At 43.5% G+C, this 19,523-nt stretch overlaps 1 protein-coding gene across 1 annotated transcript; it reads right to left on the bottom strand.

The window, feature by feature from the left end:
* Position 1: 1 nt before the first annotated feature.
* On the bottom strand, positions 2 to 19,248 carry LOC120451379 (lateral signaling target protein 2 homolog). Its single transcript, XM_039635035.2, has 5 exons — positions 18,594 to 19,248; positions 3,845 to 3,985; positions 3,039 to 3,779; positions 1,913 to 2,970; positions 2 to 1,846 (listed from the first exon to the last, which is right to left on the bottom strand). Exons 1-5 carry the CDS (start codon positions 18,627 to 18,629, stop codon positions 868 to 870), a joined length of 2,955 nt encoding a protein of 984 aa, XP_039490969.1. The 5' UTR covers positions 18,630 to 19,248; the 3' UTR covers positions 2 to 867.
* Between the last annotated feature and the right edge of the window lie 275 nt (positions 19,249 to 19,523).

Here is a 19,523-nt window from a genome sequence, read left to right as displayed (position 1 = left end):
ATTGGTTTTTATTTAAGCATAAAATTGCGTATATTTCTTAAACTCAATTTACATATTTTTCGTTTGTTACATTCTTTTTACAAGTTTGAATCAGAAAATATATATGTTTATCTTTAGTGTTAATATAGTTGTTATTATTGTTGAAATTCAATTTAAGGATTTCATCTTGCCACATACATCTACGTACTTATTTATTCCAGCTAGGTCAAATAGAAACGAATTAACATAAGCGAATTAATACATATAAAATTACGATAAATCACAAAAAATGTTTCGCAAAAATTTCTGCTACAGTTAACGCCTACTAATCAGCTTGATACGTTCGCACAATCGCACTTTGATACTCAGCGCTAGAAAAATATACATTTATCTATATCTCTAACTGCCATATAGTAAGGCCTTGGCTAGTGACAAAGGATTTTGCAAAGTTAAAGCTTACGGGTAAAAAACTCTTGTCCACTCTAAAAGGTGCTTCCCTATGTCCCAAAACAAAACGGAGAACGGAAAACAAAATGTGATAGTTAAAAAATGCAAGCCGAACTTAAAGCTGGCGCTATCTTCTGATATGAACAAATATCGTTTAGTTTAGTTCGAAGCTTTATTGTAGACTCGTTTGATAGACGCTCAGTTGGTCATTGGTTTGGAAATAAAAAATATATAGCTAGGGTTTATATATATTTAAGATATATATGATCTATATACGCGAGCCCTGGCTGTGGTCATGTGGCCCCTTCGCATGGGATTAGGATTACGTATAAAATAAAGAAAACATTGTTTGCGGAACAATTGCGATTCACAGTTTGCTTTTCCTCCATCTCGGCCACATTTTTGGTCGTCAGCTGCGCCTTCTAGCGCCATTGGCCAGTCCTAAGAGGCGCTGGCCTGAACGCTCTGAACCCTCTGGACTCCCTGGACACCCATGCCGGAGCGCACCTCGCGCACATAGCAGTCCCGGCAGACGCGAACCGCCTTGGTCAGTCCGTACTTGGGCAGCGGAGCGGAGGCGTTGGAACAGACGCCGCAGAAGACTCCACCGCAGTTGCGGCAATGATGACGCCGGCGGAAGGCAGTGAAGGGCGTCTGGCAGGCCATGCATCGCGGTGCCTTGCCATCGGGTATCCAGGCCGGAGGGGAAAGCGTGGCTGAGGTGCTCGTTGCCGAAGAGGGCATCTGGGTTTCGTTGTTGCTTTGCAGGCGTCGGCGACTGCCACTCCTGGCGCTCACCGGGGAGTTCTGCTCGGAGCTCGAGCTAGTGGAAGATGCGCTTGAGGGCGTGTTACTGCCCACGGAATTGTTGCGCTGTCGCTGCAATTGGATTTGCAATTGCTGCTGCTGCTGCTGCTGCTCCTGCTGACGCAAGTGTGCAGTGCTGCTGGTGGCCGAGCTGGCTGCCTCCTGATCCCCCAGACTCCGACTACGCGTCACATGCGAGCGACTCGTGGCCATCGTTGCTCCACTGGGACTTTCTTCGCCAGGCTGACTCGCCAGATCAATGGTATTATTTCGCTGCATACTGGCGCCGGCGGAATGGCGCTGACCAGTGGCTTGATTGCCACCGCCGGCGCTGAACACGTTGTCCAGCTCGGGATTTACTTCCTCGGCTGAGTAAATGCTTTGGTTGGAGCCGGCGCTCTCCTGTATCACATCGTTCTCGGAGGCCCGGAACTCGAACAGCTCCGACTCCTTTGTCTTTTCCGGTATGTCTATCTCCTCCTGGGCGGACGACATGTTCATGAGGAACACGCTGCGCAGGATCTGGCGCAAATCGGAGGCAAAGTTAGTTTGCAGCTGGTCGGCCACCCCGGCGATGCAGACAAACAGGCGGTGCAGCAGGTTCTCGGTGCTTCTATTGATGGAAAAATTTATTAGTTTAATAACTTGTGACCATTATTTTATCTATAATACTACTTACTTGAACTTGAGGCGCGCCGTTGTGTTGCGCATGGCCAGTGACACATCATCGGACAGCGAGGAGGCGGCACTGGTATCGCCGCTGGCTAGGTTCTGCTCACGCTCGGGCTGAATTGTTTCCGGATCCACCGCTTCCAGGCTGCAACGCTTGCGACCACTGCGCGTTGTGCGATGCGGATGTGGCTGCCGATGCTGATGCTGATGAGAGTGACGGTGATGGTGGTGATGATGGTGGCGTTGGTGATGGCGGTGACTGTGGCTCTCCCGATGGCGACCGCTTGGCTGCTGCATATGCTCCTCGGTCGCTTTGATTGTCGTGGGCTCTGCCAGGGGTTCAGTGTCGCTGCTGGGCAGGCGCAGCCGCTGCAAGGTGCGGGTGGCCGCCAGCATGGCAGCACTGGTGCTGGGCTCTTCCTCCTCCAGTCCCTGGTGACCCTGCTGTTCTGTCGTTCCGTACTCGTCATCTTCGCTGGCCACGAAGTTGTCCGTGAGAGGAACCTCCTGGGGCTGCAGCAGATTGCCCAGATTGGTGTTGGGTATGAGGTAACCGGAGGCACAGTCCGCCGCCACGATGTCCTTGAGCAACTGCTCTTCGTCCGTGTCATCGTCGCTGCTCTCTAGATCCTCTTCATCCACTTCAATATCGTCGTCGTCTTCGTCCTCATCATCGCCATCGCTCCAGTCCGCTGGCGGATTAGTGGAGCTTGTCGCCGCCGAGGATGTCGAGGCTATCGAGTGCGAGGGTGTGGGCGAGGGGGCAGGCGAGGCGGTGGGCGTGCTGGTGGGCGACAGCGACAACATGGACGGAGAGCGCAGCGTAGCTCCCTCCACTGTTGGATTAGTGCTACTGTTGCTGTTGCTATTATGGTTGTTGTTTCGCTGATCCACCAGCCGCTCCACGGTCCTGTGCGTACTTGTTGTCCCCATGGTGGTGATGTTGGTGCTACTGCTGCTGTGGTTGTTGTTACTGCTGTTGTTATTGTTTTGGTTACTGCTGGTCGTTGGATGGGCGCTGTGCTCTGGACTGGGCGCTTCAATGCTGCTTGAGCCAAGTGGCACCTGAAATACATTAAGGATTTATTAGGCTTTAAATTGTCGCTTTTTATTTTAAGTTTAGGTCAACCCACCTTAGTGTTGATGTCCTCGTTGGTACACAGAAGCTTCTCCAGCTGATACAGTTCCTGGTTATTGAGATTACGCAGGAGATCGCGGATCTTGATGAGGATTGTGCGGAAGGGACGGAACATCTCCGACAGCTGATCACCCGGCATGTCCATGTTGAGCGGCCCCTTGGCATAGACCACCAAGCCAGCAACAATGGCCAGCCGTGGAATGGAGAACATCAGGCCGGGATCGAAGGCATCCACCATCTCCTGGTCGAGCAGCCCGATCTTTAGAGCTCGCTGCAGCGTCTCCGAGAAGAGCACTCCTATCCACTGCTGCATCTCGTACTCATGGCGAGACTTCACCTGCACCATGGCGCTCACATAGCTCAACTCAAACTCGGCAAACAGTCTGTCGAAGATCTTTAGACTTTCGTATAGCTGCTCCGTGGTAGAATCGTTCAAGTCCAGATGCAGTGTCTTGCTGTTCGGCACATTGTTCTTCAAACACTGATCCCTCAATAGGACGCGCACGTTACCCAAGCTCTTGGTCACCGCTTGGGCCAGTGGTCGCATCTCCTTGCTCTCCGTCTCCCTGTTCATAATCGAAGAGCCTGCTGCCAGGCACTCGGCGCCGAACCACAGTTGCCCGGCCAAGTTCTCCTGGAGTACCTCCTCGGGGAATTTGGCGCGAAAGGCACGCGGATCACGATCTTCGCCGAGTAGTTCCTCCATTATCAAGTTCGTGATGGCCAGCACTTTGTCCTGTAAACAGAAATGCAATTATATTTTTGATGTTCACTTAAGATTCCACTCTTGCCGAAACCCACCTGATTCTGCCGCAGTCTGCTGACCAGTCTGGTGCATCGATCCGGCTCTGCGCGTCCATCGAAGCTGTCCAACTCACTGGCCACCGCTGTAAGGGAGCGATCCGCATGGAAGAAGCGGGCCAGCAGCGATTTGTCATCAGCCTGTAAAAATAAAATGGAGATGAAATTTGGATGAGTAATTGGACGTAGATAAGCAGTGCCTTTCTCTCGTTTTCCCCCAACTGAACTCAATGGCAGCTTATCGCTCCGCGAGTGCAACAAATTATAATGGATGATTGCTGAACTTGAGGGATCGTGTAACAACTGCAATGGGTTATGATGGGGTTGCCGTTGTATTGGATGTGGTACACGATAGCCGAATGGCGATAAGGATGACTCAATAAGCCACTAAACACGTAGACGCTATCATCCAAGCATATATACGACCGGCTTAATTAGCACCACTAATTTTCGTTGATTTCACAACAGATCCACATATCACGTATGCTAATATTGGGGCCTTACAATGCGGCTCAAAATAATAAATCACACTTTGCATTCGACAAGAGAGAGAGAGAATTGCGAAAAATGTTCTTTAAATATTTGTATGAAAAATCACTCATACGCAGAGTTGTTTTACTACGATTCATCTTATTTTTAGTAACTACATGACACTCTTAAAGTCGCTAACAAACTTTTTGACTTTCAAAATAGTGGGGAACGAATGTAAAAATCTAGTTTTGATGCAATAAGTTTGATGGCCACTGTAAGATCACCTCCATCGATTTTGCAACCGCTGCTGTAAGCTGATGCCACGAATAACAATTATGTGCCTCATGTGTAAGGAGGAGCAAAGGGGAAGCCACCAGCCCACTGGGATGATGCAATGAGCTTGGATGAGCTTTTTCCCATTCAACATGCAACAAGTGGGCTTAGCCGCGATGTGCCTGAAATCTCAATGATCCATTAAATCACGTGGCTCTACTTAAGCGGGGCTGCCAACCCCAACAAATCGCACGAGATGTACCTAACCAGCGAGTAGTACGGGGTATGGTAAGGTGCCGGAGGGGCGGAGAGCCTGGCGATAAAGCAAGTTATCGGCGGTTGAACTTGTTTTCACCGGCCATTGTGTGTGAGTTGTTCGGTTGTCAGGTTGTTGTTGTGCTGTTGTGCTGTTGTATTGGATTGTTTCAGTGTTTCAGTGTTTCGCATATGTGCTCCGCTTAAATATTGAAAGCGGCAAGAGCAGCTGGCCGTGGTGGAAAGGAAACGAATGCACGAAGCGAAATGTGTTTATTATAAAGGTAAACACGTCGAGTCCGAGTCAAAAGCGTTGACTCTCCGCCTCGAAACCCAAAACTGCGCAGTTCGGCAAGTTTTTTTTTTATTTTTTATCGCTGGCTCGCTCGCTGCGAGTTTGCGAGTTAAAGGTAGTCGCTTGTCAATGAGCCGGAGGTTCGAGGTGTTGGCGGGCGTCCGCAAAACTTTAACTCACATTCGAATACGAATACGAATACGAATCCGAATACGAATATATGTACTGGGTATAGCTGGTTCAAGGGAAATTTGTGCCACAACAAAGACCAATTACGATAGCAGTTGGATTTCCACACATTGAAAAACTAAAAGAAAATCATTCATATCCACCCTAAACTAGGTGAACGTAAATTTCAGTCTCTTGAAAAAATCATTGAGGCATTGATTAGAACTAGAAAATTAATGTTTCCTATTTCTGCTAACATTTTAATTTTAATTAAGAAATGGTTTTTTATCGTGTAGTTACGCCACGAAGTATGAAATAGTAATTATGATTCCATTTGAGCCATTGCAAGTGAGTGGTTATGAATGAATCACCCCACGCGATTCGATGAATCAATGCAGAATATCGTACTCGTATTCGTATTCGTTTTTTACATTTCGTCATAGGCCCAAGGGTAAAGTTTGTTTTCCTTTGTTTTCTTCTTTTTCTTTTTTTTTGCCATTTGTTTACACAACAATCGAATGGGCAAAGCTCTAAAAATCGTATAATGTTTGAGGTTCGATTTGGCGTGTGTTTTGTTCTCCGTTTCAGTCGCTCACTTTGCCAGCTAAACGCGATGGGGAATGGGGAATGGCAGCAAAGTGGTGGCAGAAAAAGAATAAGCAATCTAATTGAGAATTATAAATTATATAAATTGAGCAAGGCCATGCGTAAATAGTTCAATGACTGCCCAAGAAGACCCCCCTCACCACCGCACTACCCCTGCCGGAATTCCCGCTCCCATTCCCATATTCTGTTGGCCGTCATGACGACCAATGTTGGCCAAAACGTTGTCGACGCCAGCCACTTTTTGTAAGTGCCAGTCGTTGTAGCCATTAATTAGCGTCGCAATTTGGACACAAACTGGTTGGCAGCGGGGCAAGAAGGGAGTTCCATGTATGAGAATGTGCCATATAGAGAGGATAAGGAAGGTACCTAATATAGTTGATAAAAAGTAATACTGATAATACTGAGTACCGGGGAACTACACATAATTCCATAATTTAGAAATTTGCCTACACTGTGTAGTGTGTTGAAGAATTTTAAGTCAGAGCTTGTGATAAGCAGGCAGTCTAATTATACTTTAAATAAGTCGCTAAAAAGCGACTCGACATTCTTTCGCACTGTACTCTGAGCCTTGAAGTTAATAATGAATTATTATCAAAAGCCATTTACATGCCTCATAAATATATAAAAGCATTTAGCCAAATCCCAAATGTAATTAAAGAGTTAAAAACCCCGGCAACAGCGGCTGACAAAAAGGCAAATGTTAAATGGTAATTAAAAATTTGAAGCTTGTTTCAAGCCAAGCGAAACGAACAAAAGTTGGAGGAGGTACGACTCCAAGGATTTTGCTGGCACTTCTGGCAAAGTTGAGAGGAAATGGGACTTCGTGACTTATTCATTGCGAATCTTGAATTTTGGCAAGCTGCTGCTTGCCACAGTCGTGATAAAATATTAGGCACTTTTATTTGCACATTAAATCCGGGCAGAAAGAGGGCAAACATTTGAGGAATTGATTCGCAAGGCGATATGGCAAAAGTTCTTTGACTTTGTTTACCTCTTAAAAACAGACCACACCTTTGGTTTCATATCCGAATTTGTTAATATCTGAGCAGCACATTTGTGTTTATCCACATCCACATCCACCGGGGTTATTTGCATATTATTTGCCCGGCTGGAAGCTGCCTTTGTCAAGTATTTTAATTGTTGTTTCAACTGGTTTGTGTTCAATCAGCTAATTAAGGGTGAGTAACACCTCTCCCCACCCACCAGCTAGTTGCTGTTTACGGACGATAACAGAACAACACTCATATGGACGCCTTGAGATATAGAGCCGTATCGCAAATGGAGGTGAAACTTGCTGAAATTTGCTGCTCGACTTGATGTGGATGTGGGTGAGAACCACTTTTAGTTCCAGTTGAAGAGGAAAATAAATGACGCCTGAGCAAACCTGAAATGCAAATCATAAAAGGAAGTAGTCACGCCGCCAGTTGAGAAATACGGTCAAAGCCTTCAATTATGAGTAATGAGATATTATGAGTTCAACTTTCTAATTGCACGCTGTTGCAGACGTTGTAACAAATACGGTTTATCAGCAAATGCCAACCTAAAATTAAATATTCGTTAAAAGTTAAGAAAAAATGCTAGATTTTATGAGTACTGATCTTGGGAGTGACCAGATTTTCAAACTTATTTATGGAAGTCAATTGTTTATTTTAAAATGCACGCTAAGAAAATATGCCTTAGTGAAATTTGTGCTGCACAGTCAAAGAAATTAATTATCCGGAAAATGAGGCAAACGAGCGTGCGATTTCAGTCATCTGACCATAAGGACATCTGCCTGACGTCACAGCTGTCCGCAGTGGTGACCATGACACGCGCAACAGGCTGCTTCTCCACCCCTTTGCCCCACCATCTGTATCTGTCCCTCTATATGTATCTGTATCCTTGAGGGCAGCCAACGGCAAGGACACAGGCGAGACAGCCAGCCTTTGTATCTATGTATGTATTTGAACGAATATCTTTCCCTTTGGCTCCGAAGGCTTTCGCACTCGAAGGACCAAAGCCACGCCGCGTTTGCTGACGCAAAAAGGACTCTGTGGAACTGAAACACGCACTTGACATTGGAATATTCGCACGATTTGTACTTTTTAAGACAGCTGGCACTGCTGGCATTTCGCTACGATTTCAATTGGACATTTTGCATTGGCCAATTGAGGAGATTCTCTAAAAATGGCGCTGGAGGTGAATACGCAGGGCGAATGTCGTGACCCCCTAACGATTCCAATTTGGTCCCGGCACCTGGCACCCGGTTGTCATCGGTTAATTGAGGGGATACGTCTGGAGAACTACCTCTCGAGCTGGGAACCACCGATCAATTGAATTCAATTTCTGCACAATTCGCGCTGCTCGACTGCAAATTAAGCGAGTAATTTAATTGGCTCAAATTTCAAATATCAAATGCAAGTGCTAAAACTGGCAAGCTACTCATAATTTCTCATCTAACGTTTCGCATTCAATAGATCAAATAAATTCACGTGAATGTGTCATGCGATGTTGTTCAAAACCAAAAATCAATGACTTTTTAATGCAAATATAATCGAATGGCTTTAGAAACATTAATTTCATTTATATCGAAGATACTCACGTGAATGCGCCAAAAGATGTAATTAAAAAACAAATGGGAAAAGTTAACAATAATTGTAAACTATTTGCATTCATATAGCAATCTCACGTGAATTCGCTCATCAGCTAAATATAATTATTTATAAATCAAAACACGTTGAGATGAAGAAAATGTATCTTGCAGTTAATATTATTAACCGGTAATAAACACTATCGGAAAATGCGTCGCAGTTAATACAGGCAATGGCTTAGACTGTGTGAAAACAGTAAAAAACCTGTAACTCTAATCAATTGTGTAGTTTTACTGGTTAGACACCCCCCTTTTCGCTTGTGATATAGGGTAAAACCAATGCAAAGATTGAGTTCTGGGAATCGGCTAATCAGGTAATCATTCGTATGACTAACCATCACCTTAAAGGTACAGTTATTCTGTAGAAGTTGCATTACATCTTTAATGTTTTAAGAGGAATTTCGCTGTATCCCCTATGCATGCAAACAATCCACCAGACGAAAAGAGAAAGACCGAGTGAAAACTGAGTCACGGTCAAATCGTATATAAATAAATGAGCTTGATAAACAAACGAAAGCTACTCGCGTAAATATAAAGATTCAATATCAGCACAGCAGATAGCCAGCCTATATATACAATGGTTATTTATGTACAAATACATGGCAACCAAAAGGGAACAACGGATATGCTTTATACAGGACATATCGCCAAACATAGTGATTGCAGCCCAAGAAGCATAAAATTCAAATTCGCCAGCAAAAAATAAGAAGTAAAATGTACAAACCGAGCAGAAATAAATCGAATTATCGCGGGTGCATTCAACTCTGGGCAAACAAAGTGCGCGGGTAAATTATACAAATTATAACCCTTGCAAACGGATATACCGGAAGTCGTTTTAAGGATTTTTATTTTCGGTAAACTGCACAGAGTTGAACGAACCGTTTGACTGCCCACAAAATTCACACTTTGCTTGGCGAACACCGATACGATCAGATGCAGCCAAGCCAGTGGCCTTTTTATTATGTCATAATTAATTCAGTTTCTTAACAAATCGAACGGAAAATTTGCATACCGAAATTATCCAATGTAAATGCAGAAGCAGAAGAAGAAAAGGGAAAAAGAGCGGAAAACAGCTGGCGAAGGCAAATCAATGCGGAAGAGATGACAAAATGCGCCCAAGAGACGAATGCCAATAAAACCCATTAAATAAATTGGATAATAATGGATGGGCGGCAGACCTCGGGAGCGAAGAAAGACGGAAAGATTGGGCATTGTGGGCGTACGAAGGGGGGGAGGGGTAGTCGGGCGGAGAAAGAGGTCATATCATCAGCCCCATTGCATATTCATGAGGCCCCAAAAAATGTGTCGCAATCGATGATAAAATGAGACCAAACGGGCCACACATTTTTAAAATCACTTTGTCACCGCTTATTTCGCAGCTTGTTTTGTTTTTTTTTTTATCGTATCAACAGGTTGATTCCGGTTGAATTATTTGCATTTAATGATTAAGATCTGTAAAGTTCGATTTAATGAAATATTGCAAAAACTTATTTATATTTTATACAGCAAACATTTTAAGTTTAAGTTAAGTTAACAAACTCGTTTTCACGAGTGTCACTCGATAGCAAGCGTTTGAGCAACTCGCAACTTTCTAGTACTTTAATAACTTCATGGAAACCCCTGAAACTGCAGTAGCACTAATCTGATTTACCTTAAACTTTAGGGATTACATTTCACCTTTCTGGAGCCGTGCGTATCGAAATGCGGATTCGATTCCCCCACCGCACCGCTTTTTCAATGGCTTCTTCTCCTGCTCCTCCCATCGCAGCTGGCTGGGATTTTCCATGTGGCTGTGAGCCACTGCCACTGTCACTGGTATTTAATAATCTTGACACTGCCACCGATAGATAATACCCCCTGCTCCACTCCGACAATGACAACTGAGAGGATAAACCGCAAATCGCTTTCACTTTCCAGCGGGGGTTAAAGTGCGTCCGTCCGGCACTCGGAAGTCTCGATAATTGAGTAACCAAACAGCGGATTTCGGAAGGGGGCGGTCTCCAGTCGTACCAGCTGTACGTGCAGTACGTGGGCGTTGGCGTCCACACGCGCATCCGATCTCCCGCTCCTCTCATTGATATGCCGGCCACAGACACGGCCAGAAAAAAGTGAGACCTAGACGCGCTGTGCCGCCTTATGTAATCAGCAGTTGCACTGGGAGAAAAGGGCGATGCGATGTGAACAAGTTAATATCAGTGATAGTTTCTGGCTTCGCCTCTGCTGTGCAACAAAGTGTCGCCGGCTAACTGATAAGCAGGGGCGCTCTCTGCCGCGGATTGGGATTGGGTTCGGTATTGGGTTTGGGATTAGGTAATAAGTGGGACGCAATGGCCGGCGGTGTCTGGCGGGCGTAATGCAATCCGCTATTGAAACCGCCGCCATTCGAAAGTAGGAGAGTGGCTTCCAAGTCCACAGCTGTGGAGTGACTGGGCAGCTGGAGTGGAGTGGATTGGTGTGGAATGGCCATTGCACTCACTTCAGACTCCTCGAGGAGATCGACTCGTTGTGAATGTGAAAATTTCACCGCTTTTACTTTTCCCCGACTGACCGTTTGTTTGGCCATTTGAAAAGCGTTTTTATTTTGGGAAACTGTCTGCACGTCTGGCAAAAAGCGTAACGAATAATTGACATATCGATGGTAGTGACGGTGGCGACGGAGACGGCGGGCACGTAGACTGCCTTGGCACAATCTCCTCGCCGAGATGGCCAATGAACCAAGTGGTGGTCCACCTTGGGTCAGGAATTGAGCAACAGCCAGAGAGTTTCAGTCGTGGAACGGGGTTTTCAGCAGTTGACCTGTAAAACTAAATTATCAGTTTGGTGGCGGAGTGATAGAGTGCAAGGAAAAGTGATCAATAAGACGACTAAAGCCCTGACAGCCTTCAGTCGACGTCAGTTGTGATAACACGGACCGCAATCACTATGAAAACATTGTAAAGTAATTTCAGTTTCTGTATTTGTTGGCTGCACAGCAGCGGTAACAGGAAATTACTGAATAAATATGAGGATTAAGTTGCTAACCAATATTTAACCAGCATTTACAAGCCCTGCCTTCCGCAAAAAGGCGAGTAAATAAAGAAAATAATCGAACTGAGCTAAATAACAGAAGGGAACCCAACCAAGCAAAGCGGCGAGCGTGCACTAAATTATTTGATTTTTTGATTTTCGTTTTGAAAATGTTACACAATCTTATCGGAAATGTAAGATATAGTCGACATGTATGGACTACATGTGTTTTTAGAGTCCGATAAAGACGGGACAAACTGAATACCGAATGCATACTTATAGTCAGTAACAGTGGAAAATTACTCAAGTTTCTATATTCAGAAGGAAATAATGTCATGGGAAAGCTCGCGGCCAGCTATTGAGATAACGACTTAATCGATGGGATCTCAGAGAATCTACGTTCACTAACATCACATCTCGGTTGAAAATCATCATTGTAATCGCCATAATCATGTTGCATATAATTATTTCCTGTTTGCGGTAATAATACAAATGCTGCTTATAGGGTCATGACTGAAAAAACAAGCACCCACTTTAAATGAATAAATATATAGCTATCAGCTGTGATTCTCTACTAATGTAAATAAATCGAGTTTAAATAGCTTTTACTGATTAGGTTTGTTTGCTTACTGCCTTAAATAGGTTAAAAAAGAGAGGAATTCGGGGGTTTCTTCTATTTGAAACAATGAAGTCTAAGTGAAATTAATAGATATTTAAGTTCCAGTAGAGTTGTGAAATTCATTTTTTCCTTTGCAATCGATCAATGCTATCTTAGTCACTATTTCTGTAGAATAAGAGTTTTCGGCACGATTCACAAAGCTACGTGAGCTCAATTCATGAATACACATTGTCTATACGTAGATTTCCTTTATCAGTATATTGTGTATATTCTCTGGACCGACTTAATGCGTCACTAAACCCACTAAATAGCGCGTGGATCACGAATACTTGGACATAAGGGACCACTGGACATATGTGGCCTGTATTATCAACTAATTTCGTGTTAATTTCATATTTTTCCCCCAGTGGAAAAGTTGCTAGTAAGCTGACAAAAGAAACAGACTCGCGTTCTGTCATAAGTGTTTCCCGCGGGAAATTAGAAGCAGGGTCAGGGAACAAGACACTCAAAACAAGTTGATTAAATCATCCAAAGCAAATAAAATGGTTTAGCTGAATGTGACAAAGTAAAAAGCCCGATCACGTGCCATCGTTTCAGAGGAATACGCTCAAGAGATTCGCAATGCGATGACCTCAAGTTCAAAAGTGTGGAATTGGATGCTGTAATATAATAGAGGTGCTACGAAAAATTGTAAAGTGTACGCCTTTCTTATAAGAAAAACAACTAATGTTTTCCGCATCGTTTGTAACTAGAACATTTACCAGAACTGACAAATTCTTTGATAAATTCTTGCGAACATTAAGTTATTGCCCTGGAATTCCAGAACAAAGATTGCTTTAATTATCTTAAAGCTGATAAAGATTATGTTAATATCAATCTATAATCTATGCCAAATTCTTTTCAGATTGCCATGCCATCTTTAGTCATCACGTTTTCATATAATTTCAACAGTGATTGGAACAAAGAATGCTGTTTATCATGACATTTCGCTTTCCTTTCCAAGATTCCATTCGAATTAATTATCCATAAACCTAATGATACCCGTGTAATGATAATTATGAGTCGAATCTATGTCAAAATCTTTAGCATAAGCCCCAGTCAACATTTTAATTCATAATTTGAATAGTGATTAGAAATGACAAATGCCTGTCGTGCAGTCAGCAGTCAGTGGTATTTCAGAGTCGCCTTCAGGCGACTTCCATCAGAATGCTGTTTATCAAGACTTTCGTAATGTTGACTTGGCAGTCAACGGTCGACATTTGTGGCCCACCTTGGCGGCCTTTACTTTATATTCCACCAGACTAGAACACCGAATTGAGGCCAGCGGCGAGCAGAAGCAAAAGTCGTTAACGGTGACGCCGGCAGTGGCGGCACATGTCAATATGGCCCAAATTAAATGCACCGCAAGATACAGATACAGGTTGCTCTCGTTGTTGTTTCTGTTGCTACTATCGCTGTCGTTGTTGTTGCTGGCACGAGCAACAAGCAGACATTCTCACAACCACAAGCAAACACAAACACAAACACAAACACAAGCACGAGTACAGAGCTACAAACACATTGTTGCAGTGCATTAAATGTGTTGTCCAACGGGTCGTATACGCACCGAGTCCATTCATGGCGCAGATGGTGAAAATGAGCTTGAGGCAACTTGCTTTATTTGTACAAGAGGTGTAATATGTAGTTGCTTTCAGAACAGCAGAGCGGTAAATGAAGTTAGCAAATATGGTAGAGATTGCATTAAATGGGGTAAACTCAATGACTGAATGAATAAACATATGCAACGTACGTTCTTAATGCATTTAATGATGATCCAAACATTTTATGGGGTTAGTTAAAAAAAAGAAAAAAATGCTTTGAAAGCAAACAACGTCAAGCAAGTGAACACAAAATATTGGTGTAATAAGAGCTCTCCCTCAACAGGTTTCTTTGGTGTTTATCTTTCTATTTATCGTAATTATTTACTTGTAAGGTCGTTTCATAATGTGGTTGGGATTGCGAAACGCACTGTATCCGCATCATTGAAACAGAAATGGGCATTATAATCGGTTGCCATTACCCAGAGGGCTGACTTTTCTGGCACTTAACTTCCTTCACTTTTGTCAGAAAAGTTTTACTCTTCGCTCTCGTTTCCTCGGCCATAAGTTTAAGTTAAGAAAGCGTAAATAAGTGAATTTTATAAAGCTGGCTAAGGAGATAGCTTCCCCCCTTCGATTTTCTTGGTTCATTCAGCTAGTTATAGTCGTCCAGTCATGACTTTCTTAGGCTTGAATTGTTAAACGGCTTTCGTTGTTGTAATTTCCATTTTGCCAGCTCATGTTTAATTGTTTTGTGGGTAATTTTTTTACTTTTATGCTTTTGTTGTAAGCCACAAGTCAGAGTTTATTGTGTTAATGGCCGATTTTCGTGCTGACGACGCAACAGACTTTAATTGCACACCTTTGCAACATGCTCCAAAATCCGGGGGTGTTCAAGACTTTCAAAGAGAGGGGGGGTTTTCAGAAAAAAACCGAAAATAATTATAGAAACGATACAGAAAAAAAAAAAACACAAACCAGCAACGATTAAATACAAAAATCAGACATTGCCAGCCACCCATAGATTTCACTTTTTTATGGCTTACTTTTGTTTCTTGGCGATTCGGGCCGTAAAACAATTCAATGCCAACTTCAAATGAGTTTATGGCAAGCACACAAACCCAAGACACAAGACACATAAGAGAGATATCGTTTGGCCAGCCAAAAAGCAGCGAGTAAAAATACCAGAAACCAAGCTGAGGAACTACTCAGTCTTTGCCAATAGCAGAATAGCATAGAAGAACATCACAAATGCCTTTGTCTCAGTACTGCTGGGAAAAGCCCAGCCATCGCAATCTGACTACGAATGCGAATCTGAGCCATGTGCTCAATAATGCTGATCAACCGGCAGACACTCACACTCACACTCACACTGACTCAAATACGATTCAGTCCGCACCCACTATTTTTGCTTTATATTATTGTACATACGTTACGTATACATTTATGCATTCATCGTCAAACATTTATAATCAAGTATCCAACGGCAGGCGAAAAAAAAAAAAACACAAAAGTGTTTGCTTTATCGTCTGTACAATACTTCCTATATGTGCGGTGTACGAGTTTAGATGGGAATATATATTGTATATTGTATTTATGCAAGCAAATTAAATATGGGAGAATGATGTAACGCTATTGGTTTTCGGCCCATAGATCGAGTGGCCGCCACATCAGAGATAATCAATTACAGACGCCTGTGGCGCGTGCCGCCTTCTTTCAGAGTTTTTAGTGGCCCCCAGTTGCCTGTTTGCCAGTTGGCAGTTCCATTGACTGCGGATCCGATCGCGTTTTTTCGGATCTGGGTTTCGGGGCAGTCGCCTCTTTCCCAGCCTCCATTGTCTCGGTTTCTCCTCGCCTTTGTCTGCCTTCAGCACGTTGTCGGTTTCGTTTTTATGAAAATTTATATGCACAGACGGAGTGAAAACAATTACATTCACTGCATACTCTACCGAAAGGTATTACACTTGTATCGCCTGATTAATCTGTGCCACTTAAAGGGAAGCTTCTAAGCATTTTGCTGCCTTTAAAGTGTAAATAAAGAACAGGGTTGACACACCACAAAGTAAAACCATCTCATGTTTTGAAATTGTTGCAAGCTGAGTGAACTTCCTGGTGCAGTAAAACCTTCGCGTTAAAATCGCCACAATTACTCATTCAGTGTTTGCTAGTTTCTCGTTGCTGCAATAGAATGCAGCGGACAGGGTTGACACACCACAAAGCAAAGCAATCTCGGATTATGCAACTCGATATGGCAATGCCTTGCGACACATCTGGCAACGCTATCGCCGTGCTGTTTCTGTTTATTTTTGAATCGCAACAAAAGCGACCTCGGCCCAAGAATCTCACTTTGCAGGAGAAAGAAAGTTGACACAATCACAATCACAAAGACGAGACGAGAAGGAAAAAAGAAAAGAAAGAGACGAGAAGACCAGGAAGCAGCGGCGGAAAAATTGTGTGCAGTCAATGAATGAAAAAGAAGAGCAGTGATGTTGATGCCAGACGAAAGAGTTGCAAACACACACACACACACACACACACACACACACATGTGCAAGTATGAAAGAAAAGCAGAAACTTAAGACGTCTGTGTGGATTTTCCGTTTCGTTTGCAAGCCATTTTCCACCACCAAGAAAATAAGGAAAACGTACCGTTACTTATGAGCTGCATGCGAGGTGGGCGCCAAAAGGGGAAGAGGGTATGGGGAAGAAGTGTGTTAATTAACAAAGCAAAGTAGAGAGAGCAACTAACTACAAGGCATCCGGAAAGTAAACCGAAGAAAACCGTATTTCCATTTCGCTTTGATCACTTTTGCAAAGCCAATTGGAATTTCCGAATGCATTTAGAGCGTAATAAATCATGCAGCCAAGTCCTAACAGTCTTTACGAAGTTTTCAATTATTTACGGCCAAAGTTAAAAACTAAGGAAATACCAAACAGAAAAAACTCATTATGGGATTTAGTTTTGCCAATAAGATCAGGGGTTTCGAAATGTAAGTTCCATTTACATTTCCACTTCAAAAACACCTCTTCTTGGCATTTAATTGACCAAAGGTTTTCAAGTGTTAAAGCCGCATAGATTTGACTTTCCAGCTGTTAAACTTTGTTTATGGAAAACAAACGCTAAACGTGCTTCAAATTGCGATTTAAACGATACATTCCCAGTTCGTTATTCGATAAGCACCAAGCCCGTTAATCGATAAACACCAAGCCCCTTCGATCACCTGCGACTAAACGTGCTGCGCAGGAAAATCCCACCCACTCCCCACAGTGCAATCTTATCTAATCGAAGTGCCAGCTATAGATACAGTACAATACAATACAATATCTTCCCGGCTGTTGAGCACTCGAAAACATAAACATCCGAGGCCCTTCTGCCCACAGACCCGACCAGACCAAATCAGATCAGTCCAGACATCTGTTTGCCATTCGATTCGATTCCGAGAGTGGAGGAGCCCCACCAACCAACACCCGACAAAAGTCTCGACACTGACCTCCAGCACCAGGTAACCGAGGTCGCACAAACACACAAATATAGAAATACACACCGCACAGCCATAGCCATATGTACAAATGTATATCCATATAGCCATATAGGGTGTTTGCCTTTGATTTAATGGATTTGCGTGTAAATTGCTTCTAATTCCATTTTTCCAACTCTTGAGCACCGCGCACAAATAGAAATCTGGCGACGGCAATCAAAATGTCAAACGGATTGACTGATTGACGAGCGATCGGGAGGAAAACTGTATGAGGGGCACGAAACTCGCTCCATCGGCGATTTATTTTTGGAGGCTTGGGTCTAGCGGTTCACATTTACCCTGTACACATATTCCAGACACCCGAAAATGGGGGGCTCTTAAAATAGAAACAGACGAACTTGTGTGCAAGGGACAATTCTTTTCATAAGCAACAGGAGTTCAGTCACGAAAAAGTTCAATAAAACCTTCATATTATAGCATTTTAGGATACTTTGCTAAATTGAAAGATAATAACAATATACCATATGATATATATTGGAAATGTGTAAAATATGATACATATTGAAAATGTGGTAAATGATAAAGATATTTGGCAAGTATTTTATAAGACATCTATGAAGTTAAACCATATCCTCAAATAGGATCTGAAAGATCCGTCTTAGCTAGTTTCAACTGTGAGTTGGAGGGATATAAATAGACTGTTCGCTGGAGCTTTGACATTGTTTTCTCGAGTGATTTTCCACAGCGAGATAGCGAGGGATTTCCCCGCTGCCAACGGAACAGAATAGATCCCAAATTACCAGGCGTAGATACATAAATTAGTTGGCTTTAGCTTTGGCTTTAGCTGCTGTTGCTTGTAATTTGCAACACGAACGGACTGGCGCCATATTTGTTTTTGTTGTTACTTCGGGCATGTGCATGTGGGTGTGCATGTGTTGGTGAGTGTTTCCAATTTGAATTGAGAGTGCAGTTTGCACACACGTATTGTGCAAAAAACGACAACAACAACAATATACGTCGAGATGCAATTGCTGCAACGTCAGCGAATTCGAATTAATCATCGGAAACGAAATGCGGTTAAATCCCAGCTGGCTAACAGGGTGCGAGCGAGAGCGCACTAGATTATAATGAGCCAGGGCCAAAGGCTGACGTCACAACGGCACAGTTAACACACACAGGCAGAGCCACAGTCACAGCCACATTTGACACCATTTGTTGCTCTCTCTTGCGCTCCGCTCCGTTCAGTTCACTATTAATTAATTGCGCTGCGCTCTTGCTTGTTTTTATTATTTTTAGTGATAAGAGGGCACTACTAATCGGGTTATCGTTGATAATTTATGCGAAAATAAGAGCAGAAAACAACAACTGTACCTTGGGTTTGTTTAGCCAACGTTTAAACGTGTCCATCGCAGGAGGCTCTTTTTTTCCAGCTGCAGCTCCACAGTTGTTGCTTTTGCTCCTCCTCCTCCTTCTGCTGCTCGTCTTCTCCTCTTCCGCTGCTCTTTCTTGTTGTCCTTGCTCTCGCGCACACAAACACACTCACTCACACACTGTACACCAACACAAGCGCGTGCGAGCCAAACAAAACAAAGAAAAAATGCAATTTGTTTGGCAACTGCTAAATGCACATTACTGATTATTGTGAATTTTGTTTAAATGCCTCGGCCTCTTCGCACTTTGCTTTCCTGCCTTTTGTTGTTCTCCTCTCGCTTATTTTCTTTTCTTTTTTTTTGCTTTTTGCTTTTTCACTTTTCGTGCTCCTCACACGCGTGACTCTACGGTCTCATTAAGTGGAGCTGCATTTCCCTCGCGGAAACTGCGTCGGTTGTCCTGTGGAGGCCTGCAGAGGCAGTGCGTCAAAGCGGAGGCTGACCACTCGAATGTCGGGCGACTCGGATTGCAAACTTTTCCATTAAACTCGCGCAGCACTCATCCGCCCTTCGCGTTGCGATGCGATTTCCGTCGACAGCGGAGCGTCCGTGCGTTCGCAGCAAAGTTTTTTTTCGATTAATGTGACCAGTCGCAGTCTGCGAATGGTAGCTGCCAGAAGTGTGGCGTTCTTCGGTTACGGGGTAAATACTGCGAAAGTGAAAAGATACTCGCGCCGTTCACACTAGCAATGAGATACTGCTGTATGTTATTGACTTACAATTTTAAGCTTGTGAATTATAAAAAATTACACATTCCAGCTCAACAGTTTATAAATTAATACACTTTTACCAATTTATGATCTACAGTTAATCTATTACGCAGTGTTAAATCTTGCTTCATATGGAATCATTTCCAGCAAGTAGGATAGTG

Source organism: Drosophila santomea, chromosome 3R (assembly GCF_016746245.2).
Source record: "Drosophila santomea strain STO CAGO 1482 chromosome 3R, Prin_Dsan_1.1, whole genome shotgun sequence".
NCBI lineage: Eukaryota > Metazoa > Arthropoda > Insecta > Diptera > Drosophilidae > Drosophila > Drosophila santomea.
This window is presented reverse-complemented; position numbering and strand designations above follow the sequence as displayed.

Bases quoted from the DNA above. Each gene is read 5' to 3' on its own strand.
- LOC120451379 (XM_039635035.2), bottom strand. From the start codon at position 18,629: ATGGACACGTTTAAACGTTGGCTAAACAAACCCAAG. The intron at 3,780-3,844 runs GTGGGTTTCGGC...TTCTGTTTACAG, and splicing joins GCAGACTGCGGCAGAATCAG to GACAAAGTGCTGGCCATCAC. The intron at 2,971-3,038 runs GTGGGTTGACCT...AATGTATTTCAG, and splicing joins ACGAGGACATCAACACTAAG to GTGCCACTTGGCTCAAGCAG.